We start from the raw sequence: 25,782 nt of genomic DNA, 5'->3' as shown, positions 1-25,782 counted from the left end.
AACATGATCAAGACAAAGGAGATGATTGTGGACTACAGGAAAAGGAGGACCGAACATGCCCCCATTCTCCTCGAAGGAGCTGTAGTGGAGCAGGTTGAGAGCTTCAAGTTCCATAGTGTCCATAATCACCAACAAACAGCATGGTCCAAACACACCAAGACAGTCGTGAAGAGAGCATCACATAGCCTTTTCCCTCTCAGGAGACTGAAAAGGTTTGGCATGGGTCCTTAGATCCTCTTAAAGTTCTACAACTGCACCATCTGGTTGCATCACTGCCTGGAATGGGAACTGCTCTTCCTCTGACCGTTAGGCACTACAGAGGGTAGTGCGTATGGCCCAGTACATCACTGGGGCCAAGTTTCCTGCCATCCAGGACCTCTATTCCAGGTGGTGTCGGAGGAAGGCCCTAAAGATTGCCATCCTAGTCATAGACTGTTTTCTCTGCTACCACACAGCAAGCGATACCGGAGCACCAAGTCTAGGTTCAAAAGTTTTTTTAACAGCTTCTATCCTCAAGCCATTTGATTCCTGAACAGCTAATCAAATGCCTACCTAGACTATTTGCATTGTCCCCCCCTCCCCTCCCCTCCCCTCCCCTCGCCCCCTTTTATGCTGCTGCTACTCTCTGTTTATTATCTATGCACTTTAACTTTACCTACATGTACATATTAGCTCAATTTCCTAGACTAACTTGCGCCCCCGCACATTGACTCTATACCGGTACCCCCTGTATATAGTCTCGCTACTGTTCTTTTACTGCTGCTCTTTAATTATTTGTTATTTAAATTTTTACTTATCAATTTTTTTCTTAACACTTTCTTTTCTTAAAACTGCATTGTTGGTTAAGGGCTTGTAAGTAAGCATTTCACTGTTGTCTTTGGGGGATGTGACAAATACAATTTGATTTGGTTTGAGAATTAAATCTATTGGTAAGACCGAGAGCAGACTTTGCAATCCATCGAGTTAAACTCAACCATTACTTCCATGTAATCAACTCTGTTGTCTACTGGCTAACAAGCTTTGCGGCAAAGACCAATTAGTGGATATTGCAACTATTGAATCTGAATCAGGTGAATCGATACGTACTTACCCAAATTGGTACATCTGAACTTAAGTGGGTTTGCTAAAAGTCTTCAATGAAATGGCAAACTGTAGATTTCCGCCTAAATAGACCCAAAAGTAACTGGGGCGGCAGGGTAGCCTAGTGGTTAGAGCATTGGACTAGTAACCAGAAGGTTGCAAGTTCAAACCCCCAAGCTAACAAGGTACAAATCTGTCGTTCTGCCCCTGAACAGGCAGTTAACCCACTGTTCCTAGGCCGTCATTGAAAATAAGAAGTCTTAACTGACTTGCCTAGTTAAATAAAGGTAAAATAAAAATTGCCATCATGTGTAATTCTATGACTGTGACATGCAAAAACTTGGTATATATGGAATGAATACATCTGGTAGATTATGAAGAAATTATGAGAATATTTTTCATTGACAAGTGAATTATTGATGACTAGAGCTGGAAACACATCAGATAGCTTCCGCAACATGTGAACAATATCAGAAAAAATGGGATTGATAGACCTTGCAACTAGAAATAAATAATAGTACAACTCTGTACAAAAGCAATAATGGCATTAAAATGAAGAATTGTCTATATATGACAGCAGTCTAAAATAGTCAATTATTTATATGTCAAATACTATGGCAAATGTATCTGTTTCTTTGTCATCAAAATGGAGGTAGCGCATGATCTCTCTGAAGCAATCCGATGACATGGTTTCTCCAAAGAAAAGTATCCCATGCATGCCTGACCAGAAGCTCCCCATATACACGCTCTTTCGACCAAATTCTCAACGTACATACAGGATTGAAATGAAGGCTTCAGCTCATCAACAGATGACAGTGTCTCCATGCTCTGTGTGTGCCTAAGCCACAGTACAGTCCCTGAATTCTGTAGTATGTCCATGTCACTTAAACAATGAAAGCTAGCGAGTGCATTGCTGATGTTGTTTTTTGCTTGAGAGGTAGGGCCTGCTCTTTCAGTTATGACATTTTGTGCTGATAATCGGCCTGTAGAATGGTCACCGGCTTGTTCTATCTAAACGGTGCCGTCCTTTCCTCTCTCCTGTCTCACCGTTTCATTTGGTGGTGGCAGTGGGCCCCTGCTCACTGTGCATCATCCTGGCTTTTTTGCGCTTAGGTCTCGGAGGTGTCGGTTATTCAGGCTGAGGCTCAGAATTAGAAGAAGAATCCTCAGAGATGTCATGATTCATTTCTTCCCTGCCATCTGAGTCGTTTTCGTTCAGATCTTGTAGCAGCGCTAACACAGCATGTGCATCCATTCGTCTTGGTCTTCCTGTCATTGTAAATTACGCAAGCTCTCACTGTGTACTCCTAGTAGGCCAGAATGGACTGATAAAACTGCTTGGATTTCGTGGACGTATAGGGTACATATCATTTTGATATTACAATTAGAATTGATCAATACAATAGAATGGCTCGCCCTGTTCTTCATTCACAATCGTTCCCTTCCACAAACTCATCAACTCACCCATTCTACCCCATTCTACTTTAACTTAATTTACTTCTTCTTTTGTTATGTGTGAAATTAGTTTCAGTATAGTTTAAATTTAGTTTCAAGGCAATTATCGGGGTGACTATCAACTGGGCGCGGCACATTCCACTGTCAGGAGAAGGAGGGGCAACGGGGGAAAATCATTGTTTTAAATGACGTACCCTCATAAAACTGGTTATAGCTCCAGATCGGTTTGTGATATTAATATTCTAACAATGGCAGTGTCTTATATAGACTTATTTGGGAAAAGGCTAGGATGGAGGCAGGCATGACTTTTTATATTTGTGCAACTTAGGTAAGCTATGCCGGCCTATAGAGTCTCCTGGGAAACCCCACTACCAAACCATCCAATGATGGCATTTATACAGAAAATAAATTATCTGGGCTTCCTTAAGGACTAATCTCTATAATATATAAACAACTTTCGGGAAAGCTCATTTTCTGAGCTAGCCATTTAAAAAAAAGTATGGCCACAGATCTAAGTGATTTAACTGTGTCAAGTTCTGACTTTAGTTCTTTTGTAATGTCTTTGTTTTAGTATGGTCAGGGCGTGAGTTGTGTGGGTTGTCTATGTTCGTTTTTCTATGTTGTGTTTTGTGTTTGGCCTGGTATGGTTCTCAATCAGAGGCAGGTGTCGTTAGTTGTCTCTGATTGAGAATCATACTTAGGTAGCCTTTTCCCACCTGTGTTTCGTGGGTGATTATTTTTCTGTTGAGTGTGTTTTGCACCTGACGGAGCTGTTTCGGTTGTGCTTTTTGTTTCTTTGTTTGATAGTGTTCAGTGTAAATAAATAACATGAACAAGTACCACGCTGAGCTTTGGTCCTCACCTTCTTCCACCGACGACCGTTACAAACTGGAACATAATATGGAAAAAAATGACATTGGCATCCCCAAATTTGAACCATCAACTTATGCATGAAAAAAATCACAGCCTGTGTTTAACACGAAGGAAACGTTTCATGATGAAATTGGCCCCAACTGTTCACTGTGTCCCCTAAATCAGGTAGGCACATTCCTTCATATGATGTATGAGTGCCCTCCAGTTAAATGTTTCTGGGGCAAAGTTACAAAATAAATGTTGAAGTGCGTGAATGTAAATATTCATGCATCTTCTATGTTACTTAACGATGATAGCTCCTTGAATCTCTCAAACGAGAGACGATTACTGCCGGCGGGCAGAAACTGCGGCAAAAAAAGGTCATTTTGGTTCTCAGATGGAAATCATCTCACTCGCTCCCAATTTACCGGTGGATAAGGTTTCTACTAGAAGTTAAAACGTTAGAATTTTCGACAGCTAGAATGAATGGTGCTAGTCAAGAAACAATTGAGGCCTGGAAAAATACACTTCTCAGCTAAAGCTGAACACATACAAATAAACTACCTACGCTGAACAAAAATACAAGCGCAAACATGCATGAGTTAATTCAAGGATATCAGTCCATTTAAATATATGAAATAGATTAGGCCCTTTTAATCTATGGATTTCACATGACTGGGAATACAGATATGCATATGTTGGTCACAGAAACTGTATCTTTAAAAAAGGGTGGGGCGTGGATCAGAAAACATGTCAGTATCTGGTGTGACCACCATTTGCCTCATGCACAGTGACAGATCTCCTTCGAATAGAGCTGATCAGGCTGTTGATTGTGGCCTGTGGAATGTCGTCCCACTCCTCTTCAATGGTTGTGCGAAGTTGCTGGATATTGGCGGGAACTGGAACACTCTGTCGTAAACGTCGATCCAGAGCATCCCAAACATGCTCAATGGGTGACATGTCTGGTGAGTACGCATACCATGGAAGAACTGGGACACTTTCAGCTTCCAGGAATTGTGTACAGATCCTTGAGACATGGGGCCATGCTTTATCATGCTGAAACATGAGGTGATGGCGGCAGATGAATGGCACATCAATGGGCCTCTATCTCGTCACGGTGTCTCTGTGCATTCAAATTGCCGTCAATACAATGCAATTGTGTTCATTGTCCATAGATTATGCCTACCTATACCATAACCCCACCGCCACTATGGGAAACTCTGTTCACAACGTTGACATTAGCAAACTGCTCGCCCACATTGGGGAAATGGGGGCGTGGGAGGTTGGGGGTGGAGGCTATGGTGATCATGGTGATCAATGCTTTGTATTTGTGTACTTAAAAAAAATGTTTTCCTTCTTCTTTTTGAGTGGCACTCAACTGGTGGATGTGAACCATGAAATTATATAAACGTGTGTATTGTGTCTGTAGCCCCTCCCCCTCTCCCCAACAAGAAAAATATATGGTCACAACTATATTTATTTTTTATCAGCAGCCAGTCCCAAACAGATCGGTTAATCAGGGTCGGCTATCACAGCCCTTGTTTGTCGGTTCTTTGTGTTAAGTGCTTATTAAACTGACGGGACTGTGGCTTATCCATCGCGTGCACACACACACACACACACACACACACACACACACACACACACACGGCTGAAAGGAACACAGCAGAGCAGGATTCATCAGGTATTGTTCTCTGCAACACATTGGAAAACGAAGAGCAGCCTAGGGATGCCAACAGTTAGCATCCAAGCTAATAAATCAGCTTTCACTCTAATGACTCCGCCATGTAGCATTCAGGCACTCCGGGATTTGGCGATCAAGCTAATCTCTCAGGTTTCTAGTATTGACTCAGGTATTTAGCATGCAGGCTAACACATCAACAAGGATAATTCAGACTAATGGATTACTCATTTAGCATTGACTCAGGTATTTAGCCTACAAGCTAATCACTGGGGTACGTAGCATTCGGGATAATAAATAACTAATTTGCCATTCAGACTAATGAGGGAGCTTAGTGCTGTTCCACTGAGGAATGGCACTGTTGTTCTCTGTTTACTCACTTCATTTTCTGGCATGAAACACACACACACGCCACACACACGCACGCACGCACGCACACACGTACAGTCAAGTAAAAAGAAACAGCTTGTGTGACTCATGAGATGAATGATTAAGCGAATCCAAAGACCGAGTAGGCAGAAAAATAGGGTGTTAGAACATGCATATGTATGTGTGTGTGTCGCTGGTGATTTTAGAGTCTGTGTAGGGCTAGAACAAAACTGTGCACTGTGTGGTGGTGCCTCAGGAGAGAATTGAGAAACAGTGATTTAGTGCTAAGTATGCAACTGAACTAGAGCAGAAAGACCCTTGTGAAAAATAAATGAACTACATATGCAAGAGAAGAACTCACAGCTCGCTCATTAGTGTGTCCCACCCACACACATACACCGACACACACACAGGAACACACATGCACACACAGACAGACAGAGTAGGGTAATTAAAAGTAATTATTCTCAATTCTGCTAGGTCTGTGTGGATCAGTGTTCAGGTTGTTGAGGCAGTTTACTGTTTCACTCATTACAGGATAAACCAAACAAATCTACATCCCTCCCTCCTCTCCCTCAGTAATAATTAAAAAGGGGATGAGGAGGAGGAGTGAAAGATGAGAGGAGGGCTTGAGAGAGGAATGCAGCTAAAGCAGTTTCTCACTCCTCAAATTCAGCTTACTCCACAACACGCATGCAATAACCCCCCCCCCACACACACACACACACACACACACACACACACATACACACACACACACACACACACACACACACATACACACACACACACTACACCAGTGGTTCCCAATCATCGGTACTAGGACTTGAGAAAAGACTAATGAGACCATAGGCCTACTGGTACAATGCACATGAGGGGGTACTTCTGGGCAGAGCAAAATTCAGTTGGTGGTACAGTAGCTTCAAGTTTCAAGTTCTAACTAGTATACCATATGTATGGTATACACTGTCCAGCAAAATGCTTACTTGTAGGGTCCTTCTTGCAACAACAATACGAAATAAAAGATATTATGAACATAAAGTAAATGGCTCAGTATAATAGAATAGACATTTTAGCATAAAAAGGCACAATTTACAGTACAATATTTACACGTGTTTTGGAGAAGGGGGATTGGAGGCTAGTGTTTAAGTTGTGCAGTATTTAGCACTAATAATAATAATAACAATAAGAGTCTGGTAGCAGTCGTGGTGTGTGTGTGTAGCATGAGTTTAAATGTGTGCGTGTGTACAGTGCCTTCAGAAAGTATTCACACCCGTTGACTTTTTCTACATTTTGTTGTGTTACAGCCTGAAAGGGAAACTATTGGTAGATGGGTAAAAAAAAATTAAAAAGCAGACATCGAATAACCATTTGAGGAAGTTATTAATTACTCTTTAGATGGTGTATCAATACACCTAGTCATTTGATACAGGCGTCCTTCCTAACTCAGTTGCCGGAGAGGAAGGAAACCACTCAGTTATTTCACCATGTGGTCAATGGTGACTCTAAAACAGTTTAATGGCTGGGATAGGAGAAAACTGAGAATGGATCAACAACACTGTAGTTACTTCACAATACTAACCAATAGTATCTGACAGAGTGAAAATAAGCAAGCCTGTGCAGAATACAAATATTCCAAAACATGAATCATGTTTGCAACATGGCGCTAAACTAATACTGCAAAAAATGTGTCAAAGCAATTCACTTTTTGTCCTGAATACAAAGTGTTATGTTTGGGGCAAATCCAATACAACACATTATTGAGTACCGCACTCCATATGGTCAAGCATAGCGGTTGCTGCATCATGTTATGGGAATGCTTGTAATCATGAAGGACTGGGGAGTTTTCCAGGATAAAAAAGTAACAGAATGGAGGTAGCACAGGCAAAATCCTAGAGGAAAACCTGGTTCAGTCTGCTTTACACCAGACACTGGGAGGTAAATTCACCTTTCAGCAGGACAATAACCTAAAACACAAGGCCAAATCTACAATGCATCACTGCCTCGTATGGTAACTGCTCGGCCTTCGACCGCAAGGCACAGCAGAGGGTGATGTGTATGGCCCAGTACATCACCGGGGCCAAGCTTCCTACCATCCAGGACCTCTATACCAGGCGGTGTCAGAGGAAGGCCCTAAAAATTGTCAAGTCTCCAGCCACCCTAGTCATAGAATGTTCTCTCTGCTACCACACGGCAAGCGGTACCGGAGCGCCAAGTCTAGGTCCAAGAGGCTTCCGAACAGCTTCTACCCCCCCCCCCCCCCCCCCCAATACAAATACAATTGGATTTGATTTGACGGTGGAGTTGTTTACCAAGAACACATTGAATGTTCTTGAGTGGCCAAGTTCCAGTTTTGACTTAAATCTGCTTGGCAAGACTTGAAAATGGTTATCTAGCAATGAGCTTGAAGAATTTTAAAAAGAATAATGGACATATTGTACAATCCAGGTGTACAATCCAGCTGTAATCGCTACCAAAGGTGATTCAAACGTAATGACTCAGGGGTGTAACTACTTATGTAAATGAGATATTTCTGTATTTCATTTTCAGTAAATTTGCAAAAATGTATTAAAACATGTCTTTACTTTGACATTAAGGGCTATTGTGTGTAGATTAAAAAATATATTTAATTTTGAATTCAGGCTGTAACAACAACATGTGGAATAAATCAAGGGGTTGGAATACTTTCTGAAGGCACTGTATGTATATGAGCGTGTGTGTGTGTGTGAGTGCATGTGTGCTATGGTGCAGTCAGTGCAGGTGGTCAGTCCAGTTCAAGTGTTCAGTAGTCTGATGGCTTGTAGACCAAAAAAGGTAGGGAGCCACTGCTCTACACACACAAACACCCACGCACACACGCACACACGCACACACGCACACACACACGCACACACGCACACAAAGACACGCACATGAGGATTGTGTATTTCTTCCTCTAGCAAACTGAGCCACTGTAATGTGAAGCATTTTAAGTTTGAACTAACATTGAGTTAATTTGAACTAGAATTGAACTTACATTCAGCTAATGTAGACCTGAACTGAAAATAACATTGACTTGGAGACGTATAAATGCGTAGACCAGGAATGTAATACCCAGGGATGTGGCGGAGGCTAACCTCATAACAATTGTGATGTCGATGTTTATAGTGTTTCCATAACTATAGGGCCAGATTGGCATTGTGAGCATTGGTGTTTTTGTTACCCACTTCATGTCATCATGACGGGTTTTGACTGAGCGTTTTGATGTTAGCCAGGCAGGTGGTCAGCTAATAATATCAGCTCTCTCCTGAGCAATATTTATGAGCACAGAGAAATAGAGAGAGAGACTCATACATGTAATCAGAGGTAGTGTGTTGGAAGCGAAACAGCGACTTTACATAAATTACCCACCTGTAATCTGAACGCCCCCTCAATGAAGTCTCCTCAGGGGTGTGTGTGTGTGTGTGTGTGCGTGTTGGAATGGAGTGTAGCCAAGGTTTGGTGGATTAGCTCTCTGATGAGCAATGGCATTGGTGAGCTGAGCCTTGAAGGAATTGGCAAGGTGAGGTTGGAGGATTGCAATAAAGCTGACCACACACATGCCGGTCAGGTGAGAGGGGAGGGTTGTAGGAGAGGAAGAGGTGGAGGGCAAAGGTGAGGAGAGGGGATGATAGAGAAGACAGGATAGGAGAGGATAAGGATTTGATGGAGTAGAAAAGAGATGGGAGGAGAGGGGAGGGGGAGGTTGAGTCAGTAACTGTATGTGTAACTGCAGGTGGAATCAGTCTTACATACAGAAACATTGCTTCAGAGCCTCATAAATAAACATGGAGCCTTGTCACCTGCTTCACTAAACCTCTAAGGTACACACATACACGCACACATGCACACACACACACACACACACACACACACACACACACACACACACACACACACACACACACACACGCACACAAACCCACACACACACGCACAAACATCAAAGTAGCGAGTCACCAGCAGAATGTAATGTGCTTTGTCAGGTCTAGTGTGAATGCTTGATAATGTGTAGTCAACTGTTAAAAGTAAGGCACCATTGTTGCTGGAATTGAAAATGAAATGGTATGTGTGTTTTGATTTTATGTTCTAAGAACGGTTTAATGGCTGCTGTCCTGGGTTTCATCTCAATGCTAAAAAGCTCCTAATACCTCTGTTTCTGTGTAACACACACACGCTCGCTCTCTCACACTCACTCATGTTTTTTTGTGTTCCAGGGGAGGACTTCTATGAGCTGTCGCCTTATGAGCTCCACGAATTCTCAGAAGAGTTTAGACACGCCTCCATCATCTCAGGTACCACTGGATGTGTGTGTGTGTCCAGGCAGGTCACACCAGATCGACTTCAGTATTCAACATTTGCCCTGTCCCCCAGGACGTTGGGAGATGCATTCAATACTTTCCAATAGGGGCAACCTGAGCACCTATTACCAATTTGTAGGCTCCTGGCTTGCTAGGGCATTGTGGATGGGGATAGAGGAAGGCCTTTAACTGCACACTCTGGCTCCAAGGAAAGGGAAAGGGGGATAACCTAGTCAGTTGGATAACTGAATACATTCAACTGAAATGTGTCTTCCCCATTTAACCCAACCCTGGGTTCAATCTCAGTGTTAGGCTCTAGATTTGATTTGTTCTGTTTTAAAACTATCCCAAGCCTTAACCCTTACCTTAACCAGTCAGAATGAATGCCTAAACTTAACTGTCGAAATTTGACATTTTATCCCCCACCTTGGACAAATGTTGAATACTGAAGTTAGACCATGATACCTTGTTGCTATGTCTGTTAAGGTAACAGGGTTGGTGTATGTCGGCCTGTTTCTGATACGGAGGGGCTACTTAGAATACAAATCTCCTCGGTTGATTGAGATGAATGAACAGAAGCTATTTTGTGTGTGTGTGTGTGTGTGTGTGTGTGTGTGTGTGTGTGTGTGTGTGTAACTGAAGCTATCCTCCATCCCCGCATGAAAAGCTATTTTCTTTCCAATTTCCTTTTGCACCAGTTCACATTTCTCATTATTTAAAGCACTGAGAAGTCATCTGCAGCTTCTCTAGGAGACATACGAGCTTCACTATAGAAGAAATTACATCCACCACACACACACATTCCACCATTTCTTGGTATATGTGGAAGAGAGAGTGTTTATATTTTATATAATTTGTGTATTCCCTCTCAGTTCATCAAAGATAAACACTCTATCTGGCGATTGATCATACTTCATTTGAACTCTCTCTCTGTTTCGGTATTTCACACAGACTCCTGAGCCTTTAGGGCAGGATTCAATCCGTATCGCGGAAGATCCACGTTAAAATGTAAATGTACGTTTCGATATGCTGGGAATGCAGTCCGCGGGAGGATTGCCTATAATTGTCAGTCGCGCTACAAAGAGGATCTTCAGAGCTACAGATTGCATTGAGCCCTTAAAGCAGCAATCTGCAGTTCAAACAATAGCAAAGCAGACACCCTGCCACTGATTTAGTAAACAGCTGAGGGATGGGGCTGAAGAAATTTAACCACTTTCAAATTCATGGTCAAAGCTATGGATACAAGGACTGACCATCAATCATTTCACAATTATAGTTGTAAACATGTTTTGAGGCTACAAAGTGTGTTCACATTCACACTGTTTTACAAACAATGGAGTAAAACAAACATAGTTTGGGTTCTGACGGGGTACGACTGTTCAACTAAGCTCATGAGTTATATTCTTCAAGAATCAATGGATAGATATTATTAATTTAAAGGGGAATTTCACCCTGGGGACCCTGTTTTTTAATCATGTCCAAGTCAGTGAGATGTGTTTCACACATACAGTACCAGTCCAAAATTTGGACACACCTAATCCTTCCATGGTTTTTCTTTATTTTTACTATTTTCTACATTGTAGAATTATAATAAAGACATCACAACTACGAAATAACACGGTTTACCAGCAAATGTTAGCACACGACAGGCTAGCTAGTTAGCCTGGTGCTTGTTAACTTGCTATGTGCCAAGCTTTCACATCTGTAACTTGCATAATTTTTGGACAGAAAGTTTCTGATTTTTGCAATGTTACGTAGATGGAAAAAAGCTGTCCTTGAAACACTCTTGATATGTTCGTCAAAAAATAACCAGAAACTGGTAGCTACCATGGCATACCCAGTTAGCAATGATCACTCGGGAGGCCGCCATCCTTCCAGAGTGGTCAAGTGCCATGCGACAGCTTTTTGCCCATCGCCTCATTCATGGGGCACCCGCGATAGGCTGCCGTGCTCTTGCTGTTAACATGGCGTTTTCCCCTCACACAACCTACCGGCCTTTCACCCACCCTTCTCCCGACCGGCGACACAACAGATGCAAGTCCGAAGCGGGATGCTTTTTCAGCGACAAGCCAACGGCATGCCCTACTCCCTGTCGCCACTTATTTACGTAAAATATATTTATTGATTTTTATTATTTACGATTCATTGGATGCTATGGCCATTTGAAAAAGGTTTTTGGGAAAAGTACTGTAAATGATTATGTGCAAAACATATCATAACACAAAGTCCACTGGATCCACTGGTGACAACAAATCAAATGTACTTGCAGGCTTCTCACACAATGCAATGGCGACAAAAGCGACAAAGTAATCAAATAAGTGACACAGTCAATATACAGCATAACATACAAAAGAAACATAAAAAGACTCAACTAAATCAAGTACAAGAGGCATGCAGATAATAGAAAATAAGAACTACAAATAAGATTTTTTTTTTTTTAGATAGCCTACAGGGATAGACAGTAGTACGGACATTGTTTGCCCATGTGCATAGTGAGTGACAGAAGGTACAGTACCGTAGCAGCATATAAACAATACTAGTGCAGTAAGGTGACATAACAATTTCATTGGTCCGGTAGACAAATTGTATTTGAATGTGTACAGAATATAAATAAATGGTAAGTGTTCCGTAGTCCAGGATTCAGCTGTTGGAACAGTCTTGTGGCTTGGGTGTAGAAGCTGGCTACGAGACAGGTGGTCTGAGACCTGATGTTGACCCTCACTGCAGCGGATCCCTCTCCCTTGTGCGCCGCCTTCTCCCACCATCGGATGACCTGAATCTGAATTGCCTCATCTGTGGCATCCTGGTTTGTTCCGAATGGCTCGTATACACAGAAAGAACATTTGAATCGCACATAATCTTACACATGAGTTTAAGAAATTACTTAAAAGTAGAGAAAATTAGGGGAACACTTTTAATAAATATCAACACATACTGTGAGGAATGGTCTTTAAACAGGCCTTATCCTGGGCGGCAGGTAGCCTAGCGGCCAGTAACGGAAAGGTTGCTGGATCAATTTCCAAGCTGACAAGGTAAGAATCTGTCATTCTGCCCCTGAACAAGACAGTTAACCAACTGTTCCCCGGTAGGCCGTTATTGTAAATAAGAATTTGTCCTTAACTGCCATGTCTAGTTAAATAAAGGTTACATTTTTTTTAACAGCAGAGGTGGAGATGGCAATAGTGGCGATAGTGTATTATTTGTTCAGCATTTCGAAATGTTTGGTGGTGATAAGTTAAAAAAATAAACGGCCTCTCACTGTCAACTGCATTTATTTTCAGCAAACCATGTCCATGTGTAAATATTTGTATGAACATAACAAGATTCAACAACTGAGACGTAAACTGAACAAGTTCCACAGACATGTGACTAACAGAAATTGAATAATGTGTCCCTGAACAAAGCGGGGGTCAAAATAAAATGGCAGAACACTGACATTCCTGTCTTGCAGGGAATCATGCACAGAATGAGGTGTATGGCTGGTGGTATTGTCATGCTGGAGAGTCATGTCTGGATGAGCCTGCAGGAAGGGGATCACATGAGGGAGGAGGATGTCTTCCCTGTAACACACAGCGTTGAGATTGCCTGCAATGACAAGAAGCTCAGCCCATTGATGCTGTGACACACCGCCCCAGACCATGACCCGCTCCAGAGTACAGGCCTCGGTGTAACGCTCATTCCTTCGATGATAAACGTGAATCTGACCATCATCCCTGGTGAGACAAAACTGTGACTTGTCAGTGAAGAGCACTTTTTGGCAGTCCTGTCTGGTCCAGCACTGGTGGGTTTGTGCCCATTGGCGACGTTGTTGCTGTTGTGTGTTGAGGACCTGGCGACGTTGTTGTTGTGTGTTGAGGACCTGGCGACGTTGTTGCTGTTGTATGGTGAGGACCTGCCTTACAACAGGCCTACAAGCCCTCAGTCCAGCCTCTCTTAGCCTATTGCGGACAGTCTGAGCACTGATTGTGCGTTCCTAGTATAACTCGGGCAGTTGTTGTTGCCATCCTGTACCTGTCCCGCAGGTGTGATGTTCGGATGTACCGATCCTGTGCAGGTGTTGTTACACGTGGTCTGCCACTGCGAGGATGATCAGTTGTCCGTCCTGTCTCCCTGTAGCGCTGTCTTAGGCATCTCACAGTACGGACATTGCAATTTATTTCCCTGGCCACATCTGCAGTCCTCATGCCTCCTTGCAGCATGCCAAAGGCACATTCACGCAGATGAGCAGGGACCCTGAGCATCTTTCTTGTGGTGTTTTCAGGGTCAGTAGAAAGGCTTCTTTAGTGTCCTAAGTTTTCATAACTGTGACCTTAATTGCCTACCGTCTGTAAGCTGTTAGTTCATTAATAGTTTATGGTTCATTGAACAAGCATGGGAAACAGTATTTAAACCCTTTACAATGAAGATCTGTGAAGTTATTTGGATTTTAACTAATTAACTTTGAAAGACAGGGTCTTGAAAAAGAGACATTTATTTTTTTGCTGAGTTTACAAACAATTACATCTGTTCTTTAGTTTCAAAAGCCTGTGCATTTTTTTCCCTAAAATTCACAATCGCCATTCTTCTTGCTCCTAGCCGAGAATGGTAACTTTCTGTTGGTTGCTGTATGGCATCAGTGGATACTCAGACTGCTCTCAGGGCAGATCTGACGGTTTTGACTACCCTATGAAAAGGGTTGGCTAAAATGCTAAAATTGTCCCTGATGCACCAAAAAACAATCTAGCTACAACCAGGCTTGCGCTGATAACAATTTGTTTCCACTAATGTGATTCTGCTTTGAAGTTGGACTCTTCAACTTCTTCTGTAGTGGTTAATTATAAGATCGGACCCTTTTTTCCCGCCTAAAATGACATACCCAAATCTAACTGCCTGTATCCAACCACCTGAAGCAAGGATATGCATATTCTTGATACCATTTGAAAGAAACACTTTGTGGAAATGTGAAATGAATGTAGGAGAATATAACACATTAAATATGGTAGAAGACAAAACAAAGAAAAGACATGCATTCCATCATCTTTGAAATGCAAGAGAAAGGCCAATATAGGACTCTAGGCACAATTTAGATTTTGGCCACTAAATGGCAGTAGTGTATGTACAAAGTTTTAGACTGATCCAATGAACCATTGCATTTATGTTCAAAATGTTGTATCAAGACTGCCCAAATGTACCTAATTGGTTTATAAATACATTTTCAAGTTCATAACTGTGCACTCTCCTCAAACAATAGCATGGTATTATTTCACTGTAATAGTTACTGTAAATAGGACAGTGCAGTTAGATTAACAAGAATTTAAGCTTTCTGCCCATATAAGATATGCCTATGTCCTGGGAAATGTTCTTGTTACTTACATCCTCATGCTATTCACGTTAGCTCAACAGTCCCGTGGGGGGACACCAATCCTGAGGTGCCACCACCTACTGTACATAGTGTGGACCTCTCTATTTTCAGGATTGAGAGTATGAGTCAGATTGTACCCTCCAGTATATCATAAACCTTAATGCATATAACATTACTTTGGCAAAGGAGGGTAAAAAGTGGGTATATTAAGTTAATTCTCCACTATTATTGGTCACAGTTCAAAGTCTTAACATCCTCCCAATTAAATGGCTATGGATTCCAACACTTTAGCAATGCTTCTTTCTATTATTTCAGTGAAGTCTGCAACTATGGATTGGACAATATCCATGTATGACAGTGCAACATCTGAACAGGTCCACCATTTGACAAAGATGACGAAGAAGCAAACAACAACGAGATGCTACAATTCAAGTTCTGTCAATGATTTTGATTTTATGTTATTGGTGAGATGCCAAATCGGCTTCCGTGTACAATTTTTTGGGGTGAGCCAGGACCATTCACAGTTGAGCTTACTCAGTTTAGCTCAGCACTGATTGGCTATTATTGTATTCAAAAAAATATCAAGGGAGGCCAAATGCTTGCTTGCTTGCTGGCTTCCCTTGCATTTAATTCTATGGGCAGCAACGATGTCAATACTCTGTTTGGCCAGATAGCATCAGAAAGATGAGCTACTGTTCACATAGAGACAGAGGGGCACTGTTTCGCTTGATTGGATGCTTCCATCGGTGAGATACATTCAGCCTCTTGCGAATTGAAGGAAAATTATGAAATGAAGAGAAACAAATGGTAAAATTCAATGTATTTTTTTTATTGGTATTTTTTAATTTTGGGGGACAAAATGGCATCCATGAATAGACACCACTGGTCATGCTTACTGTAAATTGAGCTATCTTAGCCATCAGCTTGTAAATATTTTTGCTAAAATTACCTTCACCTTGTGCAGAGCTAAGGGTTGGAAGCAAATACTGGTGGAAACAGATTCTGTACCACCTACAGCAAAATACACAATTTAACCACCCCACTAATTGTATCGATCTCTATTAGACTGGCTAGCGTAGCACACCTAACATGGACATTTCAATTGTCTATTTTCTGACCATGGCCTCATTCCCGCGATAGGCTGCAGTGCTCCTGCCGTTAATGCCCTCACACAGCCCACCCGCCTTTGATAGTCATCAACGGTTTTATTCAAGTGGGTGAGGCAGTTTAGGGAGTGGCATCTCTTAACAAAGCAAAAACGTTTATTGCTACAAAGGAACAGTTGGTATTGCCTTGAAAATATAGTAATTAAATCAATGGCAAAATGTAGGCTGTTTTGGGGCTTAATCAATATATCATGAATTAACTTAAACTGAAAATTATTAAGGGTATCCTCTGTTTTTAAATGCACTATGTCCAGATGTGTGGTTGTATTTTACAGTTGGCAAATAAATCTAATCAAATTAAAATGACAACAAATGTAAGGTATTTATAGAAACAACAAAAAACTGCCTGCAGCCTCTGGCTGGCTGTGGTTAGCTGGAAGGTGGCAGGCCCAATTTGAGATTACAGAAATTCCTTGCTATTGTCTTTCAAATTCACTCATGGCTAGATGGCTGGCCGAAGGCTTATGTCTGTCCTCTGAGTGGAGGCTAAATGACAGCGATTCAAAATCAGCCTGCCAAGGGTTTATAGCTGTCCTATGAGTGGGGGCTCCCCGCCAGAGATGCAAATCACGTCTTAAAACAGAAAACTCTGTTGGTGGTAGGAATTTATAGCCTTGGTCATACAGTAGGGAAAATAGCAACTCTTTTGCTGTCTGGGTAGGCTAAATTGATTGACAGTGTGTATCCAAAAGACGGCTATATGATAAACTGATGGCTTTCAGAGTTCAATCCAGCACTGTAGCTAGCTAGCTAACATTAGGTTACCTCTAATCGAGAATATTCAATTTTGTTGCGAAGGGGGAAAAAACGATGGTATCGCATCACTTCTCAGCTGGCGTCAAAGTGTATTCCCAGTCAGTTCAGCCTGCAAATCCCTCTGATCATTTTTGTAAGCATCCTTCTTCATCGCTGCAAGCCACTGGCAGCATCGTGGTTCATCTCCGGTATGTAGAACGGTGAAAGATAACTCCTTTTTGTGCTTGTTTGTAATTAGCACAGAACACCACACGGGCATGATGACAAACGTTAGTGAAAAACAAACCTAATTATGCATGGTGTGGATCATTTTGATGTCTATGACAAAAACTTTAATAACATAGTATGCAGTGACAGAGCCAGGATGAAATGTCCCTTTAAGTGTCTAAAAATGTATATAGCAAGTGCAGATTGCCCCCTTAAATGTCAGAAGACTCCAACAGCGCAATGTGTGTGTTTGTATATGTGTACGTGTAAGCCGGTGTGTGTGTGTGTGAGTGTATGTACTTGTGTGTGTGTGTTTGTTGTTTAGAGTGAGGTGATGAGCTTACAGACAGAGATAAAAGGATCCTATCTGTCTGATTGGATTTATAATGACCTCATGTGAAGATGCCCACTCAACCCTAGATAGTACACTATCCACTCACCATGCAGAGATCGGCAACTGACAAAGAGACAGCGAGAGGAGAGGAGAGAGGGGAAAGACGGATGGGAAGACAGGAGAGAGAAAGAGCTGAAAGACAGAGAGAGAAAGAGCTGAAAGACAAAGAGAGATAGGGAGAGAGTGAAAGAGAGAGGGATGAGGCAACAAGAGTGGGAGAAGGATGCAGAGCTAGAGAGAGACAGATTGGGAGGGAGGGAGCGGAAGATAAGAGTATGATATAGAGGAGTGTTAAATAGCATGTGCAGAAGAAAGAGGAAGAAAGAAGAGTGGAACATTAAAGGATGTCTTAGACAAGACTGTTACCAATCGATTGGAGGGAAAGGCTAAGCGTGACAGAGAGAGAGAGAGAGAGAGAGAGAGAGAGAGAAAGAGGGGGTGTGTGTGCATGTGTGTGCGTGACAAAGGACATTTGAGGAGACAGCGGAGAGACAATCACCAACGAGCACACTTCTTTATCCAAAACACTGAGACGCATCAATATAGACAGCTCTGATGCAAATATGTGTGTGAAAGAGAGGGAGAGAAAGTGTGTATGTATGTGTGTGCAGTTGTGTTTGTGTTTATGCATAACTATTTCTCAGAAGAGAGCTGTTTTTCCTGTTGGTGTTGGGACAGTGTTGGGACGAGCGCCAGACAACCCTATAATATAAGCCTACACATTTTATTTTTATTCAACCTTTATTTTAAGCGGGAAGACAATTATTGAAATGTGCCCTATATATCCGACATAAATATACTATCCACACTCACCACACACACACAAATCATCTATATATACAAAAGTATGTGGACATCCCTTCAAATTAGTGGATTTGGCTATTTCAGTTACACCGGTTTCTGACAGGTGTATAAAATCAAGCACACAGTCATGCAATCTCCATAGACAAACATTGGCAGTAGAATCGTCCTACTAAAGAGCTCAATGACTGTCAACGTGGCACCGTCATAGGATGCCACCTTTCCAACAAGTCAGTTTGTCAAATATCTGCCCTACCAGAGCTGCACCGGTCAACTGTAAGTGTTGTTGTGAAGTGGAAACGTCGAGGAGCAACAATTGCTCGTTAAAATCTTCTGTTCTCCGTTGCAACACTCACTACCGAGTTTAAAATTGCCTCTGGAAGCAAGAGCTGTTTATCGGGAGCTTCATGGAATGAGTTTCCATGGCCGAGCAGCCGCACACAAGCCTAAGATAAAAAAGCAAAGCCACACGTCATATGGAGTGGTGTAAAGCTCACTTCCATTGGACTCTAGAGCAGTGGAAACACCTTCTCTGAAGTGATGAATCATGCTTCATCCTATAGCAGTCCAGTGAAGGGAAATCTTAACAATACAGCATACAATGACATTCTAGACGATTCTGTGCTTCCAACTTTGTAGCAACAGTTTGGGGAAGGCCCTTTCCTGTTTCAGTATTTCAACACCCCCGTGCAAAGAGAGGTCCATACAGAAATGGTTGTAGAGATCGATATGGAAGAACTTGACTGGCCTACACAGAGCCCTGACCTCAACCCCATCGAACACCTTTGGGATGAATTGGAACGCCGACTGTGAGCCAGGCCTAATCGCCCAACATCAGTGACCGACCTCACGAATGCTCTTGTAGCTGAAGGGAAGCAAGTAATTGCAGCAATGTTCCAACATCTAGTGGAAAGCCTTCCTGTTATTACAGCAAAGGGGGGACCAACTCCATATTATTGCCCATGATATTGGAATGAAATGTTTGACGAGCAGGTGTCCACATACTTTTGGTCATTTAGTGTGTGTGTATGCAGATATACATATATACTTATGTGTGTGTAGTAAACTTAGAAATAGTTTTTTACATTGGATAGAGACTAGAAAATGGTATATCATTCACTGCAGTTGAGGAACAATGGTAAAGTGATTCTGCTTTGAAAGTTGATTAACTTGTAACCCCACTTTTGAGAAAATGACCCTTGAATGTTTTGGTACACCTACTGGAGAGCTCTTCTTTCACACCCTCTTAAGCCTTAGCCCCACGCATCACTTTAAGGATTCACATGTGAGGCCATGTGCTAAACAGAGTGAGTAGTGTAGTAATCAACCAAAGATTTCAAGACAAAAGTAGTAACCTACAATAAGGAAAAACTCCAGGTAAAAATACACTTAATCTAGTCCTTGGCCTATATCCTAAAAGAAAATGGATTTCTGATTCAAATAATATTACCACACAGATCATACACGTAACATTAGCTAGCTAGCTAGCCAACAGTACTCTGGGGCGGCAGCGTAGCCTAGTGGTTAGAGCATTGGCCTAGTAACCAAAAGGTTGTTAGATCAAATCCCTAAGCTGACAAGACACAAATCTCTCATTCTGCCCCTGAACAAGGCAGTTAACCCACTGTTCCTAGGCCATCATTTAAAATAAGAATTGGTTCTTAACTGACTTGCCTAGTTAAATAAAAGTAAAAAAAAAACAACTTATAAAATAAGAAACATTTTGTTCAAACATCTTGTTTGGCCAGCATTGTGTCAAGTCACTCCAGTTCACACCCATAACTTTTTCCAACTAATCTGTCCATACCGCCTGCTAAATTTAGGACATCAATGTTGTTAAGAAAAGTAGCTAAACTTTTGTAGTTCTTGATGGCTTACGTTACATCTTCCAAAAATGGCACAGAAGAAAGGACTATCAACACATACTGAGCAGCTCACGTTATAGACAGAAGCATGCTACATGGCAGACCAATCCAAACTCATCTTCTGGCATGTCCAGCCTATCCATTATCTCCGGCAATCATGGCTAGTGGGAAGGTTCCTACCTTTTTCTGTGGCTAAACTAATTAGGGTCATAATTTAACAATTTTATTAAGGCACATGAAAGTTCACATATTCCAGAAGGCATTTCTTCCCCAAAAATAATTTAGATTAAAAAAAAAAAAAAAATTATGTCCAAATTTCTCTCTGGTGAAATAGTGATGTGCGACATTTGCCTAGTTTCCTGAAACAAGTCACATATTACACACATTAAAATACAAAAAACAGTAATGTGAAGGAAACACATAAAACATCACAAATCACCCAGAAAAACAGTTACATTCCTCCACAAATATGTCCCAATAAATACATTAAATTGCCCGAACGGCACCAGAACATCAAGACTAAATGTACTTTTAATTTTTTTCCCAGCAATACGGTGCAATTAAACTAAAAGCAGATTTTTTTACCTAGCTCGGTGGAGACCCTTTTCTTTTCTTGACTTTATATTGCGATTGGCAACTTTCATAAATTAGGTGCATTACTGCAACTGACCTCGTTCGTCTTTCAGTCACCCACGATGGCTCTGGTTTGAGTGTTAGAAGGTATTTCGAAGAGATCAGTTATTTCAAAAAGTCACACAAATAAAATAGGTTGGTGAGGAATCACACAGTTTGTAGGATCACCACAGTTATAGGCAGCAAACCAGAGCCCAACAACAGACTAGAACCCATCCATTACTAGGACCCAGCATATAAATACACCCAAGGCACAAACTCACCAGCCTAACAACAGCAAGGAGAGAGCAGTGACTTACTCAATGCGATTAAATGCTGGGGCCCATCAAAACAACAACGCAACAGAGGCCATGTTACCAGTATCCTAGCCAAGAAAGAAGCACCTTGGAGGGTATGTAGAAGCCGGGAGGGAGGCAAGCGCTATACCAGGTGGTGGAAAAGTTAAAAAAAATAGCAAATCCAAGTATACCAAACGAAGTGGAGTTTGTTTGGTAGAAATTCAAAACCACCCAAGGCACAATGTCAAGTGGAAGGATGAAAAAAGCAGTAGGAAGGTTTCTGCTCAGAAAAATGCCCCAGTGCAGAGTAGGGTGCCCAGGTAAATCGAAGTAGGCCTCAAAAGTTTCAGCAGACCTGTTTTGTATGTCTCCTTAAAAATCAGTATGCACTATTGTCCAAAGTGTTCAGTTATATGAAACAAAAATTCAGCTACAAACACTGATCAGAGAAAAAAAGACATGCTTGCCGCCATCTTGAAAAATGGGTGTGACTGAATCACATGGTGACATAACGGACATCATTATTACAGGCATTAGGGGCATAACACTATTACAGCCATCATGATTGATGGGGTTAACTCTGAATTTCTTGAAGTATATAAAGGTGTACCATGTGTCAGGGCGGCAGGGTAGCCTAGTGGTAACCGGAAGGTTGCAAGTTCAAATCCCCGAACTGACAAGGTACAAATATGTCGTTCTGCCCCTGAACAGGCAACCCACTGTTCCTAGGCCGTCATTGAAAATAAGAATTTGTTCTTAACTGATTTGCCTAGTTAAATAAAGGTAAAATAAATAAATGTAGACCTCTCATATCATTATTATGGATGAGGACAAAGGAGGAGAACAGGCAAGATAAGGAGGTGAAGAGAGCAGAAGAAAGGGAAAGGAAAGTGGAGAAGGAGTAGGAGGGTGAGAAGGAATAAGAAAAGAAGGAAGGGGGAGGGGATATACACTGAACAAAAATATAAATGCAACTTGTAAAGTGTTGGTTCCATGTTTCACAAGCTGAAATAAAATATCCCAGAAAGCTTATTTCTCTCAAATGTTGTGCAGAAATGTGTTTATATCCCTGTTAGTGAGCATTTGAAACTGTGTTTGCACATCCAAAGAATTTGTCTGTCAGAAACCGTCTCAGGGAAGCTCATCTGAGTGCTCGTAGTCCTCACTAGGGTCTTGACCTGACTACAGTTCGGCGTTCTAACCTACCTCAGTGGGCAAATGCTTACCTTTGATGGCCACTGGCACGCTGGAGAAGTGTGCTCTTCATGGATGAATCCCGGTTTCAACTGTTCCCTGGCATACAGCGTTTATGGCGTCATGTAGGCGAGCAGTTTGCTGATGTCATGCTTGCTTGCATACACAACAAGAACTCACGGTTTTGTCCACGTTTCTCCAAACGTCAACTTTCGAAGTTTCTCAAAACTTCAAAGTTTGACCCTTAAGTTTGTATAGAGTTACGGTAACAACAGAAACAACTCGTCAAAGTGGAACTGACAGCGATTTAATTACATTGCAGATATGATAACAAACACACAATCATAATAACAAATTCCCCGTTTATGCTACACAGCCATCTTCATAAGAGGTTTTAAAAATAGGTTCTATTTGAGTCAACGTTCCATGACGAACACTAAGGCATTCTTGGCAGAATAGATGGATGCAGTTCAATGCATGATTAATATAATTCACCTATACATTTCTTGGTACTCCAAAAATATTGCTATCAGGTTGCAAATCACAATTGGCCTGGTACATTGTTTGCTGCCTCTATTCGGGATGCACTGTTTCAGTTTTAATGGCTCAATATTTTGGACTAAAACTGACTAATGTAACTAAGCCTGGGCAATGATCACAAGTCAGTCATAGCGTGTGTGTGACTTTTTCCCCTCATGTCGTTTTTCGGTGGATAAACACAGCTAGTAAGAACTTGAATGACTGTTAACCAGTTAGCATATCGCTAGCGTTCGCAAATTCACTCAGGCTATCTACTCTGATTTATTGTCTGAGTGTGCCAGAGTGCAGAATAACTGATGAATTTATGAACGTGCAATACCCACTTACACCGCACATTGACTCGGTACCGGTAACCCCTGTATATAGCCTCATTATTGTTATTTTTTGTGTTGCTTCTTTTTATTTTTTTACTTTAGTTTATTTATCATGTATCTCTATTTTCTGAATTGCATTGTTGGTTAAGGGGTGGTAAGTCAGAATTTCATGGCTACACCTGTTGCATTCGGCGCATGTCACAAATGCAATTTGATTTGATTTGATATGACCAACCGGTGTCAGTAAATGTAGGCAAAGAAAGTAACACTTAGTCTTGAACGCCCTAGATAACATGTAAACAGCCTAATCAGCTCTGCTAGAGCGAATAAAATGGTCAGAGTAAGGTGTTCTCTCGTTTGTGTCTGGAAGTAGCTAACTAGCAAGCTAGACAACTTTAGCTAGTTAGCTTTGGGTGCTTGGTTGGGACGAGTAGGCCACAATTCCCCATCGTTTATCAGTGCAATTTTGACGGCCAGCTAATTGAAAAAATTTGAGAGGGCTTATCTAATGTTCCTTCGTTAGATTTTAGCTCATCTTTCTCTGGCTAACATTAGTTCTTGATCTTTTTGTTGTTGGTGTGCATAACTGATGGAGAGAGAGAGCCTACCTTTTCATGGTTGTTTAATCAATAGGACTGTAAAGTTCCCAAATGTACTGTAAGATGACTCCCATGGTGTTTACATATTTGCAGAAATGAATTCAGGTGTATTTTTTGGCTTTTGGTGAATGCGTTGTAATGATCTCAAGTCGCGCTGTTGCAACTGCCCGTAAACACACAGCCCAGTTCAAACGTGAATGATGGCAGGCCTGTGTGGCAAATAAATGCTTACAGTAGCTCTGATTGGCTGAACGAGACAGACGTTTTATTAGGTTTTATTACTACAGTTAATTGTCCAACCGCACGGCCACTTTCAAACGCACGCCCGCTTTCCCAATCTAATTTTCACAAATGCCTTCGCATACCTAATTCCCAAACATTATATTAATTTTTGAAAATGGGAAAATGACCATATCTTAGTGCTCGCTTGTCAGAAAATGTAAAAAAAAAAAAAAGTGATATTATTCCTGGGGTTGTATATGAACAGATGTCATGTTGCTAAAATCCTGCCAGTTTAAGTTTAGGCATTCATTCCGAATAGTTAAGTTCAGGGTTAAGGTTTTGATGAGGTTTAAAACGAAAAACCAGTGCCTAACACTTGGATTGAATTTACGGCCCTCTGAGCCAGAGCCGGAGCTTGCGGCTTACTCCCACCACTACCCCCATCCACAACTGGGCTCCAGAGTGGCGCAGCAGTCTGAGGCACTGCATCTCGGTGCAAGAGGCGTCACTACAGTCCCTGGTTTGAATCTAGGCTCTATCACATCCGGCCGTGATTGGGATAGGGCGGGGCACAATTGGCCTAGACGTCGTCCGGGTTTGGCTGGGGTAGGCCGTCATTGTAAAAAAGAATTTGTTAACTGACTTGCCTAGTTAAGTAAAGGTTAAATAAAAAAATATAAAAAAAACACATCATGGCTCTGTCTGTACAGCAGTAGAGGCTGCTGAGGGGAGGACGGATCATAATAATGGCTGGAATGGAGTCAATGGAATGGCATCAACCGCATGGAAACCACATGTTTGATACTATTCCTTTTACTCCATTCCAGCCATTATTATGAGCCATCCTCCCCTCAGCAGACTCCACTGCTGTACAGTTCACTCTGCTCAGTACTGTCTAGCTTCACATATACATCTCCATATCTTTTTCTACCATATTCTTTCCATCTATCTAATTCTACAGATATCTGTGTGCATGTGCGTGTGTGTTTTATGTCTGTTGTTGTGTGTGTGTGTGTGTGTGTGGCTTTGGTTAGGCTAGCCAGCTGTGTCTATGCTGCTCCCAGGCGTCTCTCTTCATCTTTCCTCTTTTCCCCTCCTTGTCAAATTCCTTCTCCTTTCCTTTTCCGCTCCTCTGCCAGTTTCCCATCTTCCTCTCTCCGCCTCTCCTCGTCCCCTTCTCTCCCCCCCCCCCCTTCTCTCTGACCTTGTCGAGGGGGGGGGGGGGGGGGGGGGGTTGTAGTTGAGAGGCTGCCCAACTGCAGCACTTTAATAACACATACGTGTACGACACTATGTGTAAAAGTGTGTGTACATGTTTGTGTGTGTGTGTGCATGCGTGTGTACAGATCTGAATGTGTGTGCGTGTGTGTCTGGGGGCAAGGCTTTGTGTGTAGATGCCCGTAAAGGCTGTGTGAGAGAGATAACAGCTGACCCAGGGCAACACTGTAATTGGCCCATGCACTCACTCTGGATATTGCTCTCTCTCTCTCTGTCTCTCTCTCTCTCTCTCTCTCTCTCCATCTCCTGGGATCCCTCACTTTTCCCCCTGAATACTTTAGCACAGGAAGGAGAGGAGAGGAGGATGGACATGAGATTAAGAGATAGACAGGGCCTTGGGCTATGGGCTTGAGACTCTTTAACAAGAAGACACGGTTTAGATTGCAATCAAAGCCCTCGCACCTTTGCGCCCGCGCACGCACGCACGCACGCACACAC

General features: G+C 42.0%; 1 protein-coding gene across 1 annotated transcript in view; it reads left to right on the top strand.

The window, feature by feature from the left end:
• gfra2b (GDNF family receptor alpha 2b) overlaps positions 1 to 25,782 on the top strand; it is a 70,007-nt gene that overhangs the window by 23,956 nt on the left and 20,269 nt on the right. The window contains exon 3 of the mRNA XM_036968151.1: positions 9,673 to 9,750. Within this exon, the coding sequence (XP_036824046.1) occupies positions 9,673 to 9,750 (78 nt within the window). The remainder of the gene's footprint in view (positions 1 to 9,672; positions 9,751 to 25,782) is intronic.

Source organism: Oncorhynchus mykiss, chromosome Y (genome assembly GCF_013265735.2).
Source record: "Oncorhynchus mykiss isolate Arlee chromosome Y, USDA_OmykA_1.1, whole genome shotgun sequence".
Lineage (NCBI taxonomy): Eukaryota > Metazoa > Chordata > Actinopteri > Salmoniformes > Salmonidae > Oncorhynchus > Oncorhynchus mykiss.
Note: the sequence above shows the minus strand (reverse complement) of the source record. Positions and strands in the feature narration are given on the sequence as shown.